At 39.9% G+C, this 22,168-nt stretch overlaps 2 protein-coding genes across 3 annotated transcripts in view; one reads left to right on the top strand and one right to left on the bottom strand.

Annotated features, from left to right (window-relative positions):
- Window positions 1–599: 599 nt before the first annotated feature.
- On the bottom strand, window positions 600–14,219 carry RIOK3 (RIO kinase 3). The gene is made up of 13 exons (XM_079982727.1): window positions 14,020–14,219; window positions 11,422–11,543; window positions 10,632–10,777; window positions 10,417–10,524; window positions 9,551–9,660; window positions 8,380–8,523; window positions 7,908–8,035; window positions 7,279–7,467; window positions 5,871–6,030; window positions 4,632–4,712; window positions 4,458–4,547; window positions 3,821–3,928; window positions 600–2,146 (listed from the first exon to the last, which is right to left on the bottom strand). The coding sequence occupies exons 1-13, from the start codon at window positions 14,092–14,094 to the stop codon at window positions 2,039–2,041; spliced, it is 1,569 nt and encodes a 522-aa protein (XP_079838853.1). The 5' UTR covers window positions 14,095–14,219; the 3' UTR covers window positions 600–2,038.
- Window positions 14,220–15,813: 1,594 nt separating this feature from the next.
- TMEM241 (transmembrane protein 241) overlaps window positions 15,814–22,168 on the top strand; it is a 39,709-nt gene continuing 33,354 nt past the window's right edge. The window contains exons 1-3 of one of the 2 annotated variants that reach the window (XM_079982774.1): window positions 15,814–16,022; window positions 18,274–18,320; window positions 20,074–20,151. In XM_079982774.1, the coding sequence (XP_079838900.1) occupies window positions 15,951–16,022; window positions 18,274–18,320; window positions 20,074–20,151 (197 nt within the window). In that variant the 5' untranslated portion in view covers window positions 15,814–15,950. The remainder of the gene's footprint in view (window positions 16,023–18,273; window positions 18,321–20,073; window positions 20,152–22,168) is intronic. The other variant, XM_079982773.1, reaches the window with a different exon arrangement.

Here is a 22,168-nt window from a genome sequence, read left to right as displayed (position 1 = left end):
AAATTTGTGAAGGTGGCTGCAGTAGCTGAATCGTTAACAAGACCACCATACCATTTCCAAAAAATGCTCTTCTAAAATGTGTTGGGGAGGGGGGATTATTGGCTGTCCTTGTTTTTATTTCTATTATGTATTTTGCATTTTTATATTGTGATTTTATGTTGTGAACCGCCCTGAGACCTGCGGGTATAGGGCGGTACACAATAATAAAAAAAAATGCAGGTCATCTGAAAGGTTGGTCAAAGGGTATTTAAAAAAAAACAAACCAAAGAATTTTCAATAGTTCTTAATACCCAATTTAGTAAAAGCCTATCAGGAACATCATAATAGTTTTAAAAAGCACACATTACACTTCTGCTACATTCATTGGATGGCTGCATTTGATTGTACTTGCCAATGTCTTATTTGATAATTGATCAGATTTTATATGGACAGTTAAATACAATGCATACTTTAAATATCTTTTCTATAGACCAGCCTCTCAGCATGTTACACTCATTCACTTTTGTGAGAATGATGGATTTTGAAATAGAATGTAATTTTTAAAGCTGGACAAAGACAAAAGCTGGACAAAAAAAAAAAACCCTACACGAACACAGGGACAAGATTAGATTTGTTTATTATCCCTCTTATTTTTGCATGGAACGAGCTTTTCCATAGGCCACTATGAGAGCTTCACACAGCAACAGTCTCTCACTACAACATAATGAAGGGATCTAAAAGAAGAAATCTGAAAACAAAAGATGACCATTCTAAAATTTTACCACCCTACTAAGTCCATTAATCCAATAAATCTGTCAGTGAATGAACTGTTTTTTAATACTGACCTTAGTGAAATGATACAATTTAGTTACACTTAGGTACACTCCAAGAATGAAATCAACAATACATGAATAGAGAGGCAAGTCTCTCCTCAACTTCCATATAAGATCTTGTAGACATGTTCATTGTTACAGGACTCTAGATTTCTTACACATATGCATCACCAAGGATTTGTGTTCTATTGGGTTTTTTGTTTATGTGGTCATATCAACTGCATCAAATTGTATTACATGAGAGGCTACGTTACATACACACGCGGAGACAAAAGATGTTTTCTGAATCACACCTAAAGAATCTCTTGTGCAAAGATGTAAATTTACTATCATCTCAAGTTTATGCATTTAGGATACAACTGTACAGAAACTTCTTCTGCTGTGCATCCTTACTAATTTTGTGTAATTTAGACTTGTTTATATTTTTCCCCAAAGCTACCTCCATGTGAGAATCATACTAAGGTGCCTTCTGTTCAAGTATTGTTCAAGAAACAAAGACCAAATATTTTTGCTATAATCCAGTAGCAAGTTTCTTCTTTCAGCATTTAACATAATGGCCTGCATATTTAAGAATCAAATTACAGGAAAAGAGTTTTTTCATTATTGTGTAAAAATCATATAAAATGTTTTAGGCTGTTCTTAGTGATTAATATAAATTTTGTATATCGAATATTAAAGTTTTTGTAAAAATAGTAAACTTTTGATATGAAATCAATGTTGAATATAGTTATGAAACATAATGTGAGCCTCCCTTTAACCATACACTATTAAAATTAAAGTCTGTGCATAAACCATACGCACAAAAAGTTTTAATCTTTTTCCTCCATCAGGTATACCAGTATGTAAAAGTGTAAGGGGAAGGAAAGAGTATCAATCACTCTTTCCCATTTTTATGTTGTACTTTAGTTTTGTCTGAAACTGTGACATTAAATAAATTAAATATTTCATCACACCATATTCTTAACTCAGCTGCACTGACCTGAAAAATTCATGTCAGATTAAAAAGGAAAATTACTTTCCATTGTCAGAGAGCCATGTAGTTGACAGTCCCAGTGACCTAACGTGGGCTTGTCTGAAAAATACACCAAAGCACCAATGCACGTTCCCTGAATTTTCATTTATGGCATTCTGAGTTGACCATAACTTCTGTTGCTTTTGGCAGCTGACATTTAATCACTGCACTTAATGTAAGATGCAAAAAAGATGTTTCAGTTCAACTCAAAGTGCTATTCATTGCAAGATGTTGGTGGACTCCCATAATCACTCGGATACAGAGACACCTTTTTCCCATGATTTTGAACATGATCTTCACTCATCTTCTCCAAAGCTTCAATCTATAAAACAGAAAGACACATAGTAGTCAGAAACAGACTATATTTAAATGTACTGCAATTCTGCTTGGCATGATACCAATTTGCTGAACTTGTACTGCCTTTGTCTTCACCTTTTATTGTTGTCAGATTACTGATCAGCTCATGTTTAAACAATTGTGAGTTCATACAAAAAGCCTGTTATTGAGCTTTGCCGATTTTATTTTCTTCCTGTTTCACCAGCATTACCATCCTCGACATTTTTTCCCTTGCAGAAGCAAAATAGATTGACACACCATATGCAAGATAGTCTCACCTGGTAACAAAACATCTTTTGTGCTGGGGAAAATGAACAAGGCATAATGGGAAATGCAGATAACAGCACCATCAGCTCAGCCCACACACAATTATGTTCTAAGAACAAGGAGTTAGTTGGGATTTTCATACATAGTTTAGTGAAAATACTGCTTCTGTTGAACCATTCCCAGTGGTTCCTATACAAGCATATTCAATGGAAATATTACCTGCATGTTTAACTAAGAGCCAAATTAAAGTCAAAATCACAGACCCATGTTAGTGAAAACGAAGTCCACAGAAACCAAGCAACTGCAGACAACTAATTCCTTTGAGCCTCAGAGGACCTTTGGTCTCGCGTTTCCCCAAACAGCAGCAGTCTATGCCATATGGCAATCCACTACTGAAACTGCTTTGAAAAGCAGTTTGTGTACACCTGACAATTAGCTTAGGTTTTCGCTGAAATGTAATGTCAGTCTATGGTTTTGGTGGTTGCAATTACATTGCTTTGCTGATATGCTGTTTGGTGTATAATTTATGTATATTCTACAGTTTCATTGTTACCACTCTAGAATTGCTAACTGCAGTGAAAATCACAATACAATTGTTTAAAATAAATGTTTATTGTCTAAGTTACAAATAATTCATTAATTTTAGAGTTTTAACGCCTGTTTTCAATTTGAAAAATTCTCTTAAAGTTGACATTGAATGCCAAACCCAAATATTTGCAGTTCACTACTCTAACTCACAATACTAAAAAAAAAAAAAAGGGGGGGGGAGAGAAATCCAGTAGGCTTTTTATCTGAGTTCTGATTTTATTGTTTTAATTCATTTTAGTTTCATTGTATTGAGCCTTCTCCACAGCACTTAGATTTGACTGTAATTAAGCAGTACATATAATGTCTAAAATAAATAGCAAAATGAGTATAGCTAATACAAGAACAATTTTCCTAAGAAAACACACACAGCAGAAAGCATTATATTGTCAGATCAAGTTAGGTCTGGTTAATTATTTGTGCCCCAAGACTCAGGATTTTCAGGACTATGATAAAAACTGGTTTTCTGAAAACCCTACATTTGCTCACTTTATTGGGCAGGTTAACGCTTTGTCTCTTGCAGAAACCAAGGGTTTCACTAAAATGGTACATGAATAAGTTTCATGAATAGTACTCACACATATATTCCTAGGGGGAATGCTTCATATTTAGACAGAAAGGCTGGGTCACACAAAGACAAGCGGCATGTCCAAATGTATGAATAACAATGCAAAAAAATTGGGCTCAACTCTGCCTTCATAATGCAGATCTCTCTGCACATTCTAAAAGCTGCTCTGAGTGCAGCCTAGTGAATAAGATCATATTTATACCCCCCTCCCCCACACTCTCCAAGGTGAGGTGAACTTACCTCAGCTAAGAAGTCCACTTCATTGTCAGCTGCTAAGTTTAAACCTGAGACAGCATTGAAGAGCTCTCTTTCACCGAGTGTTTCAGATACACCATTCTTCTGGAAGAACTTTCATTAAAAGCAAAGATAAGTTTAACCATTGAATTCATAAAAGCATTCCCCCCCCCCTTCTTTCTCTCTTTCTTTAGTCTAGCAGTTGTTTGAGGTAGCTATTATTTGTGGACATTTGGACTTGCAATAAGATTTTCCTAAGCTTTCTAGCCTGCATTTCTCCCACACAAATACAAGCATGTTTTATAAGCCTGTGTTGTCTTATTTTCAAAGGGGAGTGGAGTCTCCAGATCAAGGTCAGGGCCTTGAATAAAGTATTTTGATAACCTATTAAAAAGACAGCTGGTTTTGTTTTTGTTTTTGTATTACAAGCAACTAAGAGACAAAAAATCAATTACAATTTAAGATGTTCTCAACTCTTCCTTGAATGTCCCTGAATATAATTCTCTCTCTTTCCCCATTAAAATTAAACCTACATTTTCAGAATGAAGTGATAAATATTTTGAGAAAACTTCCATATACATTTTAAGATATATGCACTTCTACAGATACAAATACAAAATAACAAGATTGTCAGACGCTTTACCTGTGAAACATTCCTGCAATCTCTAAACAAGAACTGGAGTCCATGTGGGTGAGTGGGCTCCACAGACTGACTGACATCAATTAACCAGACCTATAATATAAATAAGATGAGTATTTCAGATATTTGCATATGGGACCATCTCTAGTTATTTTTCTCCATGCAGAATCTGCTTACCTTTCCCCCTTGCCACAGCATGTTGTATTCACTTAGGTCAGCATGAACTAAACGGCACTCTTTATACAACTGTTGCATCATCTAGAAACAAGCAGCAAGTTATTAATGGGAATGCTCTCCATGCCACTAAATTATTATTCAGTATTACCACTAAAGACTGATTAAAAATTGACAGTGTATGCATGAGTACATACATGCTGGATACAGAAAGCAACCATATGAAAGAACCTTTGCTTATTTTTCAGAAACAAAATATTACCAAGTTAAATTACAGATAATATTTGGCATGCTCACTCTAGTTAGCTTATCTGAACAGTGCAGAAGTGCAATTGCATAGGGCATGTTTTTAAAATGCCCTAATCACTCTTGCTTCTACTAAAAGTACTTAGCCATGACTTTTTATAGTACACTTACTACACTAAGAAAGACTGTCAATCTCGGGAGTATTAAATATAATCCAAGTATTGTGGGGCTCTAGGAAATACTGTTGTAAAGATAATTGATGGTTTCACAGAACCAACACTTTCAGTGGTCCTATATTCAAATTTTTGTTCAAGCTACTTGTAGTAATCTTTGACTCCAATACAGTTCTGACTAAAAAGACAATATAATTAAAGTACATATTAAAACCACATTAACATATCCATAATAATGTGTTTTTTTTCCTTCTCCTCCTGCAATGAGGCTACATTTTAATATTTTAATGTTCCATTATTTTAATGTTGTATTTTATTTTTGTTTTTAAGTTTGTAATCATTCATCTTGTTTTTATTATTGCTTGTAAGCCGCTCTGAGCCCGGCCTTGGCTGGGGAGGGCGGGGTATAAATAAAAAATTATTATTATTATTATTATTATTATTATTATTATTATGCCTATTAAAAGAGCATAACAGTTAAAACAACCATCAAATAAAGTATTTCAAGATCAGGGAAATGCTTGTTGAAACAGGTGCATCTTTAAGAGCAGGTGGAATGCCGATAAAGATGGGGCCTCCCATGTTCCACAACACTGGTGCCCCTAATGAAAATGCCAGACTCCATATTACAAGCCAATAATCAGGCCATGGAAAAACTAATGGGCTTCATTTGATGATCTTAACAACCTTACCAGACAGCGGAGGGACCCTACATGCACATATATAAATTCAATAAGTAAATAAATAAATATTCATCAATTATCTGTTATTGAAAGGAACTCTTGCCAATAGTTTCAAGACAAGACAATTGTATTTATCTTACATGAAGAACTTGATAGTAAGCCTTCTTCATATCTTCGCTACTGAGTTTTACTTCTTTTAGTTTAGGAGCTGGAACTTGATCCTGGCCAATGAAGGACATAACTAAGACATGCTTTTTAAGGGTAACCACTTCTGGACAAGGAATGCCAGCTGCCTGCATTCTGTGAAGACGAAAAAAGCATTAGAGCATAAGTATTTACAGCTAGTCAAAACTCACCAACATGCCTACACTGTCATACCTGTTTTGACTCAATTACAGTTACTGGCTCTTTATAAAAGCATACAACAGGGTCGTAAATCTTCTCAGCTGAGCAGGCAAGATTCTTAAGTTCACCCACCTTTGGTGGGTCACTTTGACACGTGGATGGGGCTGCCCACCTGTCAATCACCTGACATCAGGTCACCCATTTCTCCTTTGCAGTACAGCTTGAATTCAAGCCCATCAGTTAAAAGACATTTTAGCTGATTCAATTGGAGCTTTAAGTCACTGCCAATCAAGCAAACCCTGTTTGATTCCGCATTGTTAGGCTCTTATCAATCCTCTGCACCCATGTCTTTCCCTGCCCCACACCTAACATCATATACAACATACAAGGTGGATTGGGGGCCAAATTAGGCACATTTATAAAAAGGTAAAGGTACCCCTGCCCGTACGGGCTAGTCTTGACAGACTCTGGGGTTGTGCGCCCATCTCACTTAAGAGGCCAGGGGCCAGCGGTGTCCGGAGACACTTCCGGGTCACGTGGCCAGCGTGACATCGCTGCTCTGGCGAGCCAGAGCCGCACACGGAAACGCCGTTTACCTTCCCGCTGGTAAGCGGTCCCTATTTATCTACTTGCACCCGGAGGTGCTTTCGAACTGCTAGGTTGGCAGGCGCTGGGACCGAGCAGTGGGAGCGCACCCCGCCGCAGGGATTCGAACCGCCGACCTTTCGATCGGCAAGTCCTAGGCACTGAGGCTTTAACCCACAGCGCCACCTGCGTCCCCCAGGCACATTTATACCAGCCTGAATTAGACTTGTGGGCTGCAGATTCCTCATTACTGCCATATAACATTTTAATAACAGCTTTAAATGTATTAACTAATGGGTTGTACTCAATTATGATTTATGTTGGATTTTTATATTTTGAACCATTTTGTATAGCTTTGTATTTTATTGTATACACCAACTGGACAGGCAATATATAGTTTTAAATAAATTAAGATTTAAAGCAAAACAGTTACCTGTACAGTATAGCAAATAATAATTGTAAAAAATGTAAAATATTTTATACATAAAGGAACATGGTTCAAGACACGTAGTCAATGTTGAAGGGAGATTTTACTTGGTTTTCAACAAGATGCTACAGCTTATTCATTTCCATACCTTTTTAAGTTCCATACCTTTTTAAGCAACTACATTTCCGTACCTTTTTAAGTTGTGCATTTCTTTCTCAGCCCACATTCGGATTATCTTTCGTGGATTCAGTTTGCTGAAACGATCTCTGAACCTATAATCATCTTTGATGTATTTATCACGATTCTTAAATTCATTCAGAGTTGTTTTAAACACCTTTATGGCACATTCTGAAGGTATGGGGCTAGCATCCTCACCCAAACTTTAAGAGGAGAAAAAAAGAAGTTTTAGTTACATGCCTACAAACCAATTTTAAAGAAGCTTCAACCAGTAAAACAGATGAGAAAGTATAGATAAGGCAAAAGACGAGAACATATTTGGAAAATTATTTCATTGCATTATATCTCAATATGTCAGCTTTGAAACATTTGACCATTGAACTAGTTAAATATTCATTTTATAATGATGTATATTTTACATTACTAGATTTAAATAGTAGATTTAACTTAAGGTTTCAGTATAGCCTATAATATTATTTATTTTAAGGAAGGGGGACAAGTGTTATGCTGCATACTTCCACCGCAACAATTTTATAAAATCTAAGGTAACGAACAGTATACAAGTATTCCAAATACTATGTTGCTCTGCAGTTGCTCTCAGTTTTACACAATACAAGTATCATAACCATATTTTTAAAAATACCTTCCTCCATATGCATGAAACACCACCGACTCTTTTCCTGTACTTATGCATCCAGTGATGGTCTCCAGCATTCCAGAATTGACCATCTTATACAAAAGTAAGCGTGTTTTAGGATCTACTGCTTTCTCCTGTACAAGAAGAGCGGGGAAGATAAACTTTTATTATGCTGTATGTTTAGTGCGGATGACAAAACATTCCTTTGATTAATCTACAAGTGTTATGAACTTTAGCTTGATCAGGTGCTTTAAATTTTAAAACTATCCTCTATATATTTTTCTGTATCAGTTACTTCAGACTTAACACTCCCATAGCATAAAACAACCTACTCAGCAGGTGCAACTCTCAAATAATGTTCTGCTATGACTCCAGAAAAGCCTTAACTTTTCCAGTATTCAGATATCAAGTTTATTCTAAATAATACAGCCCTGCTAAACTATGCAATTTTCATTTTGTCTGAGTCACCAAAACGTACAGCAGTAGAATGTTCCTTCTTCTCATGGAGCCTGGCGCTTCTACGTTCCTCGGAGTATGCATGCTGCTTTAAGGCATTGAAGACATGATTGGACAATTTTAGGTCCATACCAATTCCATCACCAACTTGAAATTCAGGTGCAAACTGTGAAGACAGGTGAAATTCAGTGAATGACATGGAATTTTCTCTGTGTCTGAAAAAGTTGCTGATAGGGGAGACCTACACCTGCAGCGCGTCCATTACTTACTATAGCTCAGAACAGCAAAAATAACTTTTCCCCATATTATCATAATCTAAAGAGAAGACCTATGGGAGAGAGACTCGCTCCAGGCCAGTTTGGGAGCTTTAAGACAGAGCAGAAATTTGAACCCAGATCTGTCAAGTTCAAGCTTAGCACTTTATCCACTAAAGCACACTGCAGATGACAGTAATGCAGATAATAAATTTTATTGTTCTTGTCAGAGGCCATGACAAATACAAACTACAACAGATCAATATAGTTATAAGAAAGAATAAAAATATGGGGCAACTATACTATGAACTTCTACTACAGGGTTCGGCTAGATGACACTCATGGTCTATTCCAACTCTACAATTCTATGATCCTATGAAATCCTTCTACGAAAGTATTTAACCAGAGACATTAGGGGGCATTCCAAGGTAATAGGATACCATGCTCCCTTCTGGATCTGGATCTCTGACACACGCTTCAGAAGCTAAGAGATCATGGCCTGGTTTACATGCCGTGCTAAATTATGGCTTGTTTAGACGAAGTGTGGCTTGCTGAACCATGGTTTGTTGGCCACCCAGTGCTGGATACTCACCAAGCTACAGAGGCATGAGGTAAGAGCAGCTAGAAAACAAATTTAGCTTGGGAGAAAACAAGCCATGACTTGTTTGTTCAACATGCTATGAGTTACCTCACAGATGGGCAAACTATGGTTACCACAAACCAGGGCTTAGTGTTATGTGCAAATAGAGCCATATAATTGTTTTTAAACAGGTGCATAGAACAAGTTTAAATACTGACATAGATACTATCATGACATTTGTATCAAGTACTGGGTTATCATGGGAAGTGAAGCAGTATATATCAAGAGTCAACAAGTGTTTTGCAAGTAGTCACGGACCAACCTTGGAACATCAATCATAAACTTAGGACAGAACTTACATTTTCCATTCGAGCAGTATTCTTTCTTCCACACACAACCTCATCATGCTTGGTAGTAATATCTTTTCCTTTTCCTATAAAGCCTTTCTTGGGAGTAGTAGTGGGCTTATCTATGAATAATAAAAATATTGCACTCAAAATACACTTCCAAGACTAGTAAATGTATGCAACCTTTTTAGCCACATCCTACAAAGCATTCTAGGGCATAAACTACACTGATGCGATCACTATCTATATCTATCTATATATAGATATAAATATATAGAGTTATATCATATGGTTCCCTACACAAACTACCCTGATCCTTTCCATTTCTTTTGGCTGTTATTTCTTTGCAGCTATAGTGAACAAAAAGGTTTTAGTTCTTAGGGAAGCTTGAGAAAATCTGACACTTTCATATCCCAAAAAGGGGGCTCATTTAGTAAAGATTTTTTTGAAATGTGTTGCTAATACTTCATATTTAATCAACATAACTAGAAAATGCATGAACTACTGACAAAGTTATTGGAAGGCTGCAGCTTCCCATTCCTGAATCTGTCTCCCAGACAATCTTTGCACAAGAGAAGTACACATAATTGCTTTACTCACATTCCTTCCTTTTCTTCTCCTCCCTATACCCTATTCTAAATTTTTAGAATTCAAGCTACAGTTTAGCAGGGATTTGCCTTTTTCTATTGAAAGCACTCCCATGTGCTCTATTAAACATTATAATATTTAAAAGATAACAGCATATTATGTAATTCACAGCATGATCTTCATTAAGCAGTTGCCAATGGCCTCACAAAACACTTTTTCAGGATCCTACAATATGAAAAACTTTGCTTATAGATATGGTACATTTCATAAGTTTTTAATCCAAATGGTACCTGCTCTATAAGGATCATGACGAGTATCCTGCCAATCGACCTCATCTTCAGAGCTGTCACTGTCTTCAAAAGGATGTACCTTGCGGTAGTTCTCAAAAGATATGGACACTTGAGAAATAGAAACAAAAATGTATATGAGTTAACAGTTGTTAGAAGGGCCACTGAGAAACAGAAAGATTCACCCTAACAAAGAAATCATGACTCATGATAGTAACCTTTGCTATCTCCGTTGAACTTCTTTTCTTCACGTCGAAGCTGTGCATCAAACTCTCTATCAAATTCCATTTGCAGCATTTGTGCCAGCATCAAGTCACTGGAAGTATCAATATTCTCCCCACTAATAAATGATCCTTCAACCGCCCTGCATATGAGACCAAAAGAGAACACTTAGCGGGACAATTTGGCCCTTGGTACTCCAACTAAGAATTTAGTACATTTTTAGCTGCCATATAATATACGTTGCAGAGGAGGAAGTTGATTGCTTTGTGTAATTAAAAAGGAAGGAGGTGGCTATGGAATTTCTTCATTTTAAAGGAGCCTGGCAGGACACTAAATAATTTCCACACAGTATACAACATGGAGTGTGGAAATTCTACTCCCTTCCTTTTGAATACAGCTCACTTAAAACAAGGAAGCAATTCAGACTCTTTCAGGCACCTTGTGTAAGATGAGTCATTTCACTAGGCACCAACTTTTTTCCTCTCTCAAACCTGAAGAGAAAGCTATAGCAGCAGCAGGTAGGAAGGGTCGTAACTAACTTTTTTACCCCAACGAAAAGACATTGTCAAGCCCCAATACTGACTTTAGCTATTGCTACAATAGTTTCCCAAAAATCACACTCACCATCTGACTCTATGCATATGTACTCAGAAGTTCTACTTATGTAATATATACTTCCAAGTACAGGTGTGAAGAATTGCATCTGTAAAAAAAAAAATACAGGATCCCACTAACAATTAACTAAGTCTGTAATAAGCATTCATAAAGTAAGGATATTCAACTTACGATACCACTTCAGGAAAAGAAGAATTTTCTTCTTCTAACTGTAGCTCTTTAGCTAGCTGTTCACTCATGACATCAGCAAAGGAACATGATATTGTGGTGTTTTTAGGAGTTCCCCATGGACACTGCAACAAAAATAGATATCTTTTTGGCTATGGATAAGACAGATAATTTTTCTTTGCATAAAATCCTGGTGTCACATTTCTTTGTATAGATACACGGAAATACACTGTGTAAAATGAATCCAGTCTTGTGAAATCACAGAAGTGAGTCTTACTACTTTTTATTTAAAGACTGAACAATGCCTTTAAAAAGTATACATAAAAATATATCAGCATTTAAAATAAGAGAGCTGTTTAAATATTTGCCTCTATAATTCACTCTATTTCTGTTTCAGATCTGAAATTGTCACTTTCTCCACTTAAATAACTGAACATGTCCAGGATAAGACAGTCTCCCCCTGTTTTTTCACTGATCGTTGCCAACAGTGTTAGAAACCAAGATATGAAAACTAGGAACTAAATGACACCTTAAACCTAGGTTATGGGCACAACAATGGGATGTCTAGACACACTTTTATAACAAGAATACAAAGCTGAAAATGAATGAACTGCAGCTAAAATATCATGTTCATTTTTCACATGGTCTAGTCCTTCCCCTGCCCACACCTTAATATCCTTAAGAGGGTCTCTTCTCCAGTCTTCAGCGAGTAACTGGAAGTGGGGAGGCAGAAAAAGGTCCTCCTTTCCTTCCATTCTGCAGTTTTAATCTGAAATCTCAGGCGCAGTACTGCGCCTAGAGCTCAGAAACTGTTCATGCTAATGAAATTCCCTGTCACAAAATGTGCTTAGAACAATGGGAGTTTCAAACACTGAGTGCCATCTATGAATCATCCTACAAAATACCTACTGATAAAAATCAGAAGGGTTTGATTAGCTGACGAATATGTGTCCACACTGATCAAAGATCCACATGACAGAGAACAAATGCTTTTTACCATGCCAACTTTATTGATAAAGGACCAAAGGTCTGGCTTACAAAGAACTCTTCTCTCAGAAATTCATGTTACATAACACTAAGGCTGATCTTGCTGTTCTGAACTAGATTGCAGCCTATCTGCTCCAGCTTACATTAGTGAGGTCATTGAGAGTTAGGAATTATTAAGAATTTGTAAAACAGCTGTTACTTTAAACGTTACAGCAGCACACCCATAAATCTAATTTATGAATGATGGACCAGTTAATGGTCCCTCTCAATGAATACCAGGTTTCAGAGCACTACAAATGAGTTACTTGGCTCTGAGCCCAGCACCATATCCATCTGTAGCCTCTTATCAGAAGACTGACAAACAGGCAAGCTTATCTGAGCGTAGACTCAAAATTGCTTAAATTAAGTTATTACTCCTGAACATTACATTCTAACCTTGTTTTTGGAGGGTTTACAACCAGGTCATTGAAACAATGAGAACCCTATACCTATTTGCCTCTATGCTGGCAAAGAGTATTAATATTTACTTTGCTCGCTCAGCTATGTCCCACCTAACACCTTTCTGCCACATAGCTGTTCCCTCACCAGCCCCCAACTCTATGGCTGTTCCCTCACCAGCCCCCAACTCTATCCTCACAGAACCCCTTGGACCCTTTAATCGTCTCTGCCAGCACAAGGTTGGCCTTTTGAATTAGAGGAACCCCGTGGGGCAGGCAAGGGATGCGGGTGGCGCTGTGGGTTAAACCACAGAGCCTAGGACTTGCTGATCAGAGGGTCAGTAGTTTGAATTCCCGCGATGGGGTGAGCTCCCGTTGCTCGGTCCCAGCTCCTGCCAACCTAGCAGTTCGAAAGCATGTCAAGTGCAAGTAGATCAATAGGTACCGCTCCAGCGGGAAGGTAAACGGCGTTTCCATGCACTGCTCTAGTTCGCCAGAAGCGGCTTAGTTATGCTGGCCACATGAGCTAGAAGCTGTATGCCGGCTCCCTCAGCCAATAAAGCGAGATGAGCGCTGCAACCCCCGAGTCGGCCACGACTCCAGGGGTCCCTTTACCTTTTTGTGGGGCAGGCGGTGAAAATGAAAGGAGCCAGCGGCGGGGTCACTTCGGCCAATAAAACCCGCGCCCCCCCTCCCTACCCGTCCCAACCAGTGTGGCGGGAGAGGAGGCAAAGCCAAGGCCTCCTTCTCTGGAGGCCTGACGCCTCGTTTACACCCGCAGAAGAACGAGGCGGGCAGAATTACACGAAGGGAGTGGGCTGTACCACTTCAGGTTCCGCGAGGGGAGACAGCGTCGTTTTTCTTAACAGTCACAACATTCCCTGAGAGAAAACCAAGAGTGTGTGTGAGAGAGAGAGAGGCGCGGGTGGGGGGGGGGAGAGATTTCATTTTGTTTCCTCAGGGAATTACGCGACGAGGCCTCCCGCTCTACCCGCTTATCAATGGGGGGATCCTCCCCGCCGCCGCCGCCGCCGCCCTTCAACGCCTGAAGCGACGACGGCGCCCACCCCGCCACCTCAAGCCTCCCCCGCTGGCTCTCGTTCTGGGGGCGGCTGGATCTAGACCAGGCCTGAAGAAATTCCTCGGACACGGCCGCCGCCGGCCTTCCCCGCCTCACCTTGCTTTGGGGCCAAGCTGGACTCGCGCTCGCCTCAGGAGCGGGGACGACAGCAGCGATTGCTCCGGGCTCCATGTTAGGCGTGCAAAGGAACGGAGATGGACGCCGAGAGAAGGAAGAGCAACAACAGGGCAAGAGGGCGCCTGGCAGAAATAAAACTTCTTCCGGCTTCTTCTCCGCTCGCCTCAACTCCTCCCGCCCCTTCGCCCTTCGGCGCTGGCTGCCTATTGGTTCGCCGAGTGCACGTCCCGGTGACGTCACTTCCTTTGGAATCTCCCCTGCCCTGAGAGGCTTTTGTGTTGCCGTTGGCCGCTTCGCTTCCTCTTTTGTCGTACGGATAAAATCACTCCGTCCCTTTCATTCGTTTATGGCACTGTTTTCTCACAATGCCGTGAAAATAAACCACTGTCCAAAGAACTAAATTAGCGCTGGAACCTACGCTTTTGAATAAATGGGAACACGAATGGCTCCTCAGCGATGACCTTTAAATCCATCTTCTCTTTCAGATGAGAAATGCCTGTCATTTGGGATTCGGCACCCCCACGACTCGCGTTTCTTTTTCAATCACAGTCTGCAGCTCTGGGGTTCACCATTGGGAAGCATCATAACTAAGACTTGCCCTTGTCCACTTCCTATAGATTTTTTTTAAAAGTGTGCATGGAAAGGTACAGAAATATTTGTGCCCAAGTTCAAGAGTGAGAAAAGGCAGTAAAAAGTGGGGGAGAAGTTGAGATGAGGGACCAGAACACACAGCACAGAAATAGGACAGCTCACAGCTGTGGACAGGAAACAGCAGTGTTTTTCCGACCTGTTTATTGAACACTTATCCCGTCCTACACTTTCCAGTGCATTTAGTTGTCTTTTCCTTATTACAAATAAGTCTGATCTTCTGAGAAAACAGGTGTGAATCACTAGCAAAAGCACCCTTCAACTGAATGTACTGTATATGGACATTTGCGAATCAATCACGCAAGCACACAGAATTGGAACCTAATTAACCATTTGTAAGGCAGCACCCCATCTGGAAGATATGTGGAGCACTTTGCAGTTTTCATTGTATTTTTTTAAAAGAAATAGTCAATTTGTTGACTGCTAAATTGTTGTTAACGTCAGTTTATTCGGGGTTATTTAAATAAATATATGGTACAATTATTCGTTTACATCAGTGGCGCTGTGTTAGTTTCACATTATCCAAGTGCACCATAAAATGTACCAAAAGATAAAAAATTTTCAAGAGAAACCAAGGCACTTAAACTGCGCGTTTCTATGCTCTCACTCCCTTGTGTTAGTCTGCTGAAGCAAAAACAACAAAGCACTAAAAGGCTAAAAGCTTTATTGTTGCATAAGCACGCAAGACGATTCATATTTACATGGATACTGGGTGGAGGAGCAGCTTCCTTGTTTATAAAGTTTCTGATCCTTTGAAAGGAGTTTCCATGGCCGGGGCGAGCAAACATAAGTCCATAATACATGTGCTTCCTCCGATTTTCGTCTTTAATCCTAAAATCTATTTGTTTTGTTCTGTTTGGAGTTCTTGCATTTTCTCCACTGCCGCCTCCAACGATAACCTTTTGCTCTGGAAATCTGAGGACAGCCGGCAAAAAAAAAAACACTTCGGGAAAAAGAAATGTGGAGTCCAAGCGGCACCCATCTCAGAAAGGACTAACCAGCCAGACGGTGTATAAACGCATCATAAACGGGATTGAGGCCGCGTAGAGAGGAACGTGGAGAGCGCCGCCGCATTCTTTTCCTTCCGCCCCTTTAAGAAGGCGGTTTCTGGGGCCCTTTTCTCCGCGCCCATTGGAGCAGACTCCAGAGCAACGTGTCTCTGTCATGGCAGCCGCATGCAGTCGCTCTTCCTGGCAGGTCGCAGCAGTCGGGAGAAAGTGCCTTTCTTCCCTTGTTCCCGGACTGGTGAAATGATTTGACAGATGTATTTAAAGAGACCTGCAACTGGTCTCGCCTTCTGTTTGTTCTACTTGTCTTCTTATTTCACCAACAAGGTGAGGCTGAGAGAGCTCCGCTGGTTTAAACTGCCCTTTATTTCGACTTAAAATTTTTCACAGGGTCGCAAGTTTTGGCTGGTCTGCTAGTTTTTATACCTTGGAAAATCGAACACACTGTTTGCCTTTTCTCTCCAGCATCGGCGGGCTTGTGTTTCCCTGCGAGACAATGAAAAGCTGCTCATGGATTTTCAGTTTCTTTCGAGAACTGACTTTTCTCCTTGCAGCTATCGACTTTCCTTCCTATCCCACTCTTAAACCTCACACGGAATGGGGGGGGGGGGAGGACGGAAGAGTCCTCACATTTATCCCCGGAAAGCAAGAGTTTAATGAATAAACTAAATTAATGGCTTTATATAGTTGCCTTAAGTGAAGGATAAAGTAGAAATACTTCTAGGGCTGTGTAAGAACTCTTAACAAAACTCAAAACAATTAAAAATCATGCACAAAAGGTCATATGGGGTTATCACATCCCACTCAGCCTTAAAGTATATACATACAGACAATAAAATATGCTCTCGAGCGATAAGAAAATTGTGGCAGTTTTATCTGTATTATCATTTCAAAGCACAACGTTTTTTGATAGTTTGTATACACTGCAAGTCTTAAATATTTAGGTTTAGGACTCTGGGTTTTAACTATTAAGAAAGGATTACGGATTTCTTCCATTTAAATGTGTTGGCTTTCCCATCCTATAATGTTTGACCAGACTCTTAAAACAAGCCTTCCCAGTTAGGCTTTTTTAATGCTTATGGCTTCTGGATCTTGGAGTTTCTTCATTTTTGGCACTGAAGTTAGGAGAAAGAAAAAAACTAGACACATTTACTTGGGAGCAAGTCTCAATGAGGTACTTCAATACAAGCTTCAGACAATTTTGTTCCCTCCTCTGTGACAAGTGAAATGTGTAACCTTTTCAGGATCTACAGCCACTTCCAGACCTAATCTGTTGCTGCAAAATCAAGAAAAGTCTTTGCAGTTCCTTAAAAACTAAGGCTGCAATCCAAACCCTACTTACATTGGAGTAAGCCCCATTGAATTCAGTAGGACATACTTCTGAGTAGACATGGCTAGGATTGTTCTGTATTAACTTTTGTGGACTAGATCTGACAAAGTGAACTGTAGTTCAACAAAGTTTGTTTGGAACATAAATGCCTGACAGAACGTGTCTTCCTGCCTGCCCCCCATCTGCTTGTGTCATGAGATCTTTAATTGAGACCCTTTTCTTGAGCACATTCCTTCATGGAGATGTGTTTTGTATGCACCAAGGAGAGGCCTCTTCTGTGATGATACCACATATTTGAATCTGAGAGGTACCTGGCACTGACTGCCTTTTTGTGCCAAGTTAAAACATTTCTATTTGCTCAGGTATGCCTTAATCTGCTTTTAGTTTGTATAGTCTTGTTTTGCCCCATAGTCTATAAATTGTTTGACAAATGTGTTATTGCATCTTTAGCTTTAATTAATTCTCATATTTATTGTATTCTGTTCTGGAATCCACTGAAGGACAGCTTAGAAACAGTTTACATAAATAAAATAAATTAGGCCATCTTGTATTTGTTAGTCTTTAAGGTGCTACAAGTCTTTTTAGCATCTTTCTAGCATCTGTTACCTTTAAAACAGAAAAGACTGGAGTCTTGCAACATCCTTTAGAAAAATCAGATTATAGGAACACAGGGATGGATGAGAAGCAACAGGCTGTGGTATTTTCAAGGCAGAAAGCAAATGAACAATGAAGTTCAAGGGTTAAAGTATGTAAGAATAGCATGCAATTTAATCAACCAAATTAAATTACTTGTAGTGTGTGTGTGTATACTGTGTGTAAATATATATGTTGCTTTGGTTTGGTTTATGATTAAGGCAGAACCAGCAAAGGTCATGAGAATCCTATGCAACAGGTAGCTTCTAAGGCTTTACTTTGAATCTTCTTCAGCTTACAACGTCTACTTGCAACTCCTATGTTTGAATTACGGGAAAAAATGTACATCTGATAAGCCAATGAGTTTGGTAGATTCTCTTACTTGAAGTGGTCACTTAGTTAATTCAAATTGCACTCATTAATAAGTGAGTTCTGTCCCAAGTAGCCTATTCAGGTCAGGGCTAGCTATGACTTGTTTCTTTTTATTTTTATGGCTGGGTTCTGTTTCATTGTCTGATCCATTGCATCCATTGATTTCTGTTAAAATTACTTGAAAAGTAAGTGTGTGTGTGTGTGTTTATGTACTATCCCCTAACTTGGTGTTTTGTCTTCCAGTATGTTCTGTCTGTCCTGAAATTCACCTACCCTACTCTTTTTCAAGGGTAAGTATTTCAAAAGTGCATTAAAAATGACAGAATAAGTAGGTAGCTGTACCAGACAGAGGCTAATGTTGGTGTCTCATACAATTGTTGTATATCATCTGGGAAACTCCTATATGTTTTATTGTTACAACATGTTATTTACTTGTCCTAATTCTCAGCTCTCTGCTTCTATGTCAAAAACTGCTATTTTTTCACCCTGTAGCTGAGGGGGAAGGAATGTGCCATTTTCCAATTTTTGATAACTTTCACTCCCCATTTCAAATGTTCAATTACTTCAAATATGTCAAATCCTATGGTCAGTCTACTTCCCACAAAATAGCAGAGAAAGGTTGTACAAAGGCAGTTTAACCAAAATCACAAGGCTGATGGCAGAGTGCTCAAACTGTTCTGAGGAAGAGATTTGATTGGTGGTTTAAAATTGGCAGCTATGGAGGGAAAGGGGAGGCCAAGACCAAGATGGTGGGAAAGAGAGTTCTCTGTCAAGTTACAACAGTTCTTAAGATTCTGTGTGACAAACCCAGACAAAACAAATGTAAGCTGATGATTATTTGAGTGAGGATTATCTAATTATGCATGAGGTAAAAAAAGTGAATAGAGAGAAATGTATCTCCAGTAAGACTAGAAAATGGGATCACTCAGTTAAACTGATGGGCAGTAGAGCAGATTGACCATGTTGTGTGGGGGAGCTGACATAATGCCCTTCAGATGATGTTGAACAACAACTCCCATTATGACTATTGCCCATGCTGCTTGGGCCGTGTGGAAGTTGGAGCCCAAAAACATGTGGAGGGCATGATATTGACGACCCTTGCTGAAGTGGCTTGCTTTGGGCCACCCAACAAGTTCATAGCAGGACTCATAGCTTATACTGCTTAAAGGTAAAGGTAAAGGTACCCCTGCCCGTACGGGCCAGTCTTGACAGACTCTGGGGTTGTGCGCCCATCTCACTTAAGAGGCCAGGGGCCAGCGCTGTCCGGAGACACTTCCGGGTCACGTGGCCAGCGTGACATCGCTGCTCTGGCCAGAGCCAGAGCCAGAGCCGCACACGGAAACGCCGTTTACCTTCCCGCTGGTAAGCGGTCCCTATTTATCTACTTGCACCCGGAGGTGCTTTCGAACTGCTAGGTTGGCAGGCGCTGGGACCGAGCAGCGGGAGCGCACCCTGCCGCAGGGATTCGAACCGCCGACCTTTCGATCGGCAAGCCCTAGGCGCTGAAGCTTTAACCCACAGCGCCACCTGCATCCCCTTATACTGCTTACCTGACACTAATTCATATATATATATATATATATATATATATATATATATATATGCATCCTAATCCATATTTGCATTGCATATGTTGGAGATACAAACTAGCTTCAGTGTCACTGAGTGCAAATGGTCTTAGAGGAGAAGTTGGCTTAAGCTCTGTTCCCCGTGGCCTCACAACAGGTGGAATCTTTGATTTCAGAATTTAGCCGAGTAAAAGGTTTGTGGTTTTGCTCCACTTAAGCAGCTGATGCTCTAACTACAGGCGCGGGTGCATCTACTGGCTCTGCAGCAGCCCAAGTTGCCTGTTAGGAATATAATTTGTTGTTTTGTTCCATCGTCATAATTTTATTTTGTTGTCCTTTATACTGCCAGTCCAATGACTGAAGGCAGCATATGATCAGACTGTGTCACTCATGGAAGAAGCCTCCACTGTGAGTAATAATTGACTTGAATAATTGATTGTTTAGAAACAGAACATTGTACGTGTTTCAATTGCAGCTGGCAGACACTAGTTGGTGGATTTCTCCTACACATTTCCTGGAAGATTGGCTGGACTGAGATCAGCAGCAGTTCAAGGTACAATGAAATTGCAGTGTAAAAATATACAGACGGTATTCCAATTAATATTCACTGGAATATGTGTCATCTTATCTCAGATACTTGGCTGTGGTTTTTACCCCATAATGTTGCAAGAACTGTGTAGTGGTAAAATAATAATAATAAACATGCACACACTTTTTTCTGTATGTAACTGGAGTGTTTTCTTTATGCTTTTATATAACTTTGCGCATATACTCATGAGACCATAGGATAGGCCACAGTTTCATCAAGTGTCTGTGCACAAATGTTTAGGCTTTTCTTTTCCAGCCCCCTGTCCCATTCTTATATAATTAGCATGGTCAAATGAAGATACTTCCCAACTCTATAGGGCATTTTAGATTGCATACAATCTAGAACTGAGAAATCTGCTGTTTGCATCTTAGTATGCAAGATCACTTACTTGCTGTTTGACTGTCTAGCCCAGGCACCCCCAAACGCGGCCCTTCAGATGTTTTAGGACTACAACTCCCATCATCCCTAGCTAACAAGACCAGTGGTCAGGGATGATGGGAACTGTAGTCCCAAAACATCTGGAGGGCCGAGTTTGGGGGTGCCTGGTCTTGCCCAATTATGAACTGTTTGGGATACAGTTTTAGGAATAGCTGATTTATTCCATGGAAATCTAGTCTGATGTTTAAATGAAAGACATCCACATTGAACACATTAGAAAAACCAACTCTCATGAATTTGAGAGGCAAAAACCCACAGAAAAAAATACTTCATTTTGTCCAGGGTTATGTACGTAAGTATATAAGAAGAGCCCCCCTGATCAGGCCAGTGGCCCATGTAACCCACTATCCTGTTCTCCCAGTCACTAACTAGATACCTATGGGAAGTGTGTGAGCAGGACCTGAGTGCTCCACTGCTCTTTCCTCTCCCAGCAACTGGTGTGCAGAGGCATAATGCTTCTGGAGGTGGAAATACAACATAGTCATCCTGCCTAGTAACCATTGTCAGCCTTCCCCGCTATGAATTTGTCTAATCCTCTTTTGAAGACATCCAAGTTGGTGACCATCACTTCCTCTTGTGGAAGTTGGTTCCTGTGCACTGCGAGAAGAAGTACAGTGGTACCTCGGGTTAAGTGCTTAATTCGTTCCAGAGGTCTGTTCTTAACCTGAAACTGTTCTTAATCTGAAGCACCACTTTAGCTAATGGGGCCTCCTGCTGCTGCCACGCTGCCGGAGCACAATTTCTGTTCTCATCCTGAAGCAAAGTTCTTAACCTGAAGCACTATTTCTGGGTTAGCGGAGTCTGTAATCTGAAGTGTGTGTAACCTGAAGCATATGTAACCCAAGGTACCACTGTATTTCCTTTTGTCTGTTCTGACTCTTTCAGCATTCAGCTTCTTTGGATGCCCCTGTGTTCTAGTATTTTGAAGGAGGGAGAAAAACCTCCCTCTCCACTTTCTTCTTTCCATGCATAATTTTACACACCTCTATCATGTCCTCCCCTAGAAGAATAGTGACCTGTGACATAAAGATCTGTGCTTGGAGAAATTCATTCTGAGCAACGTCAGTAGTACTGTTCTTCCATTTGTAGAATGGCTGCACATCAGGGGGATAGATATCTGATGGAGTTCCAGGGTGGCATTCTGTGATAGCAATGGAACATTGTGGTAAGGGTGGCTTAAATGTTGTTCTGCTTTGGAGCTTAAGATTTCACTCCACTAGATGTCAGTCTAAGCAAGGTAATCCTAACACAGAGACTTTCCTGCTCCCTGCTCTTGTTGAGTAAAAGATGGGATGCAAAGGATGGCATGCTGCAGAAGACCAGAAGATAAAAGGGGAGGAGTGTAAGGAAAGAGGCACTCCTAGGGTACCCAGAACTCAAGCAATTTAATGCTTGGACATGGAAAGAACTGAAAGCATGGATGAGGCAGAATAGGAAGTCTGTTTTCAAGAGGCATGCTTCAGAATTCTGCACCAGCTGCAGCTTCTACCCTTTCTTCAAATGCAGCTTCATGCAGAATGTGTTACATTAGTCAAGGGGTCCC

The sequence above is a fragment of the Podarcis cretensis genome, assembly GCF_951804945.1.
Source record: "Podarcis cretensis genome assembly, chromosome: 7".
In the NCBI taxonomy this organism is placed as follows: domain Eukaryota; kingdom Metazoa; phylum Chordata; class Lepidosauria; order Squamata; family Lacertidae; genus Podarcis; species Podarcis cretensis.
Note: the sequence above shows the minus strand (reverse complement) of the source record. Positions and strands in the feature narration are given on the sequence as shown.

Bases quoted from the DNA above. Each gene is read 5' to 3' on its own strand.
- RIOK3 (XM_079982727.1), bottom strand. From the start codon at position 14,094: ATGGAGCCCGGAGCAATCGCTGCTGTCGTCCCCGCTCCTGAGGCGAGC. The intron at 10,525-10,631 runs GTTACTATCATG...CTATTTCTCAAG, and splicing joins GTTCAACGGAGATAGCAAAG to TGTCCATATCTTTTGAGAAC. The intron at 8,524-9,550 runs GTAAGTTCTGTC...CTGTCTTCACAG, and splicing joins ATACTGCTCGAATGGAAAAT to TTTGCACCTGAATTTCAAGT.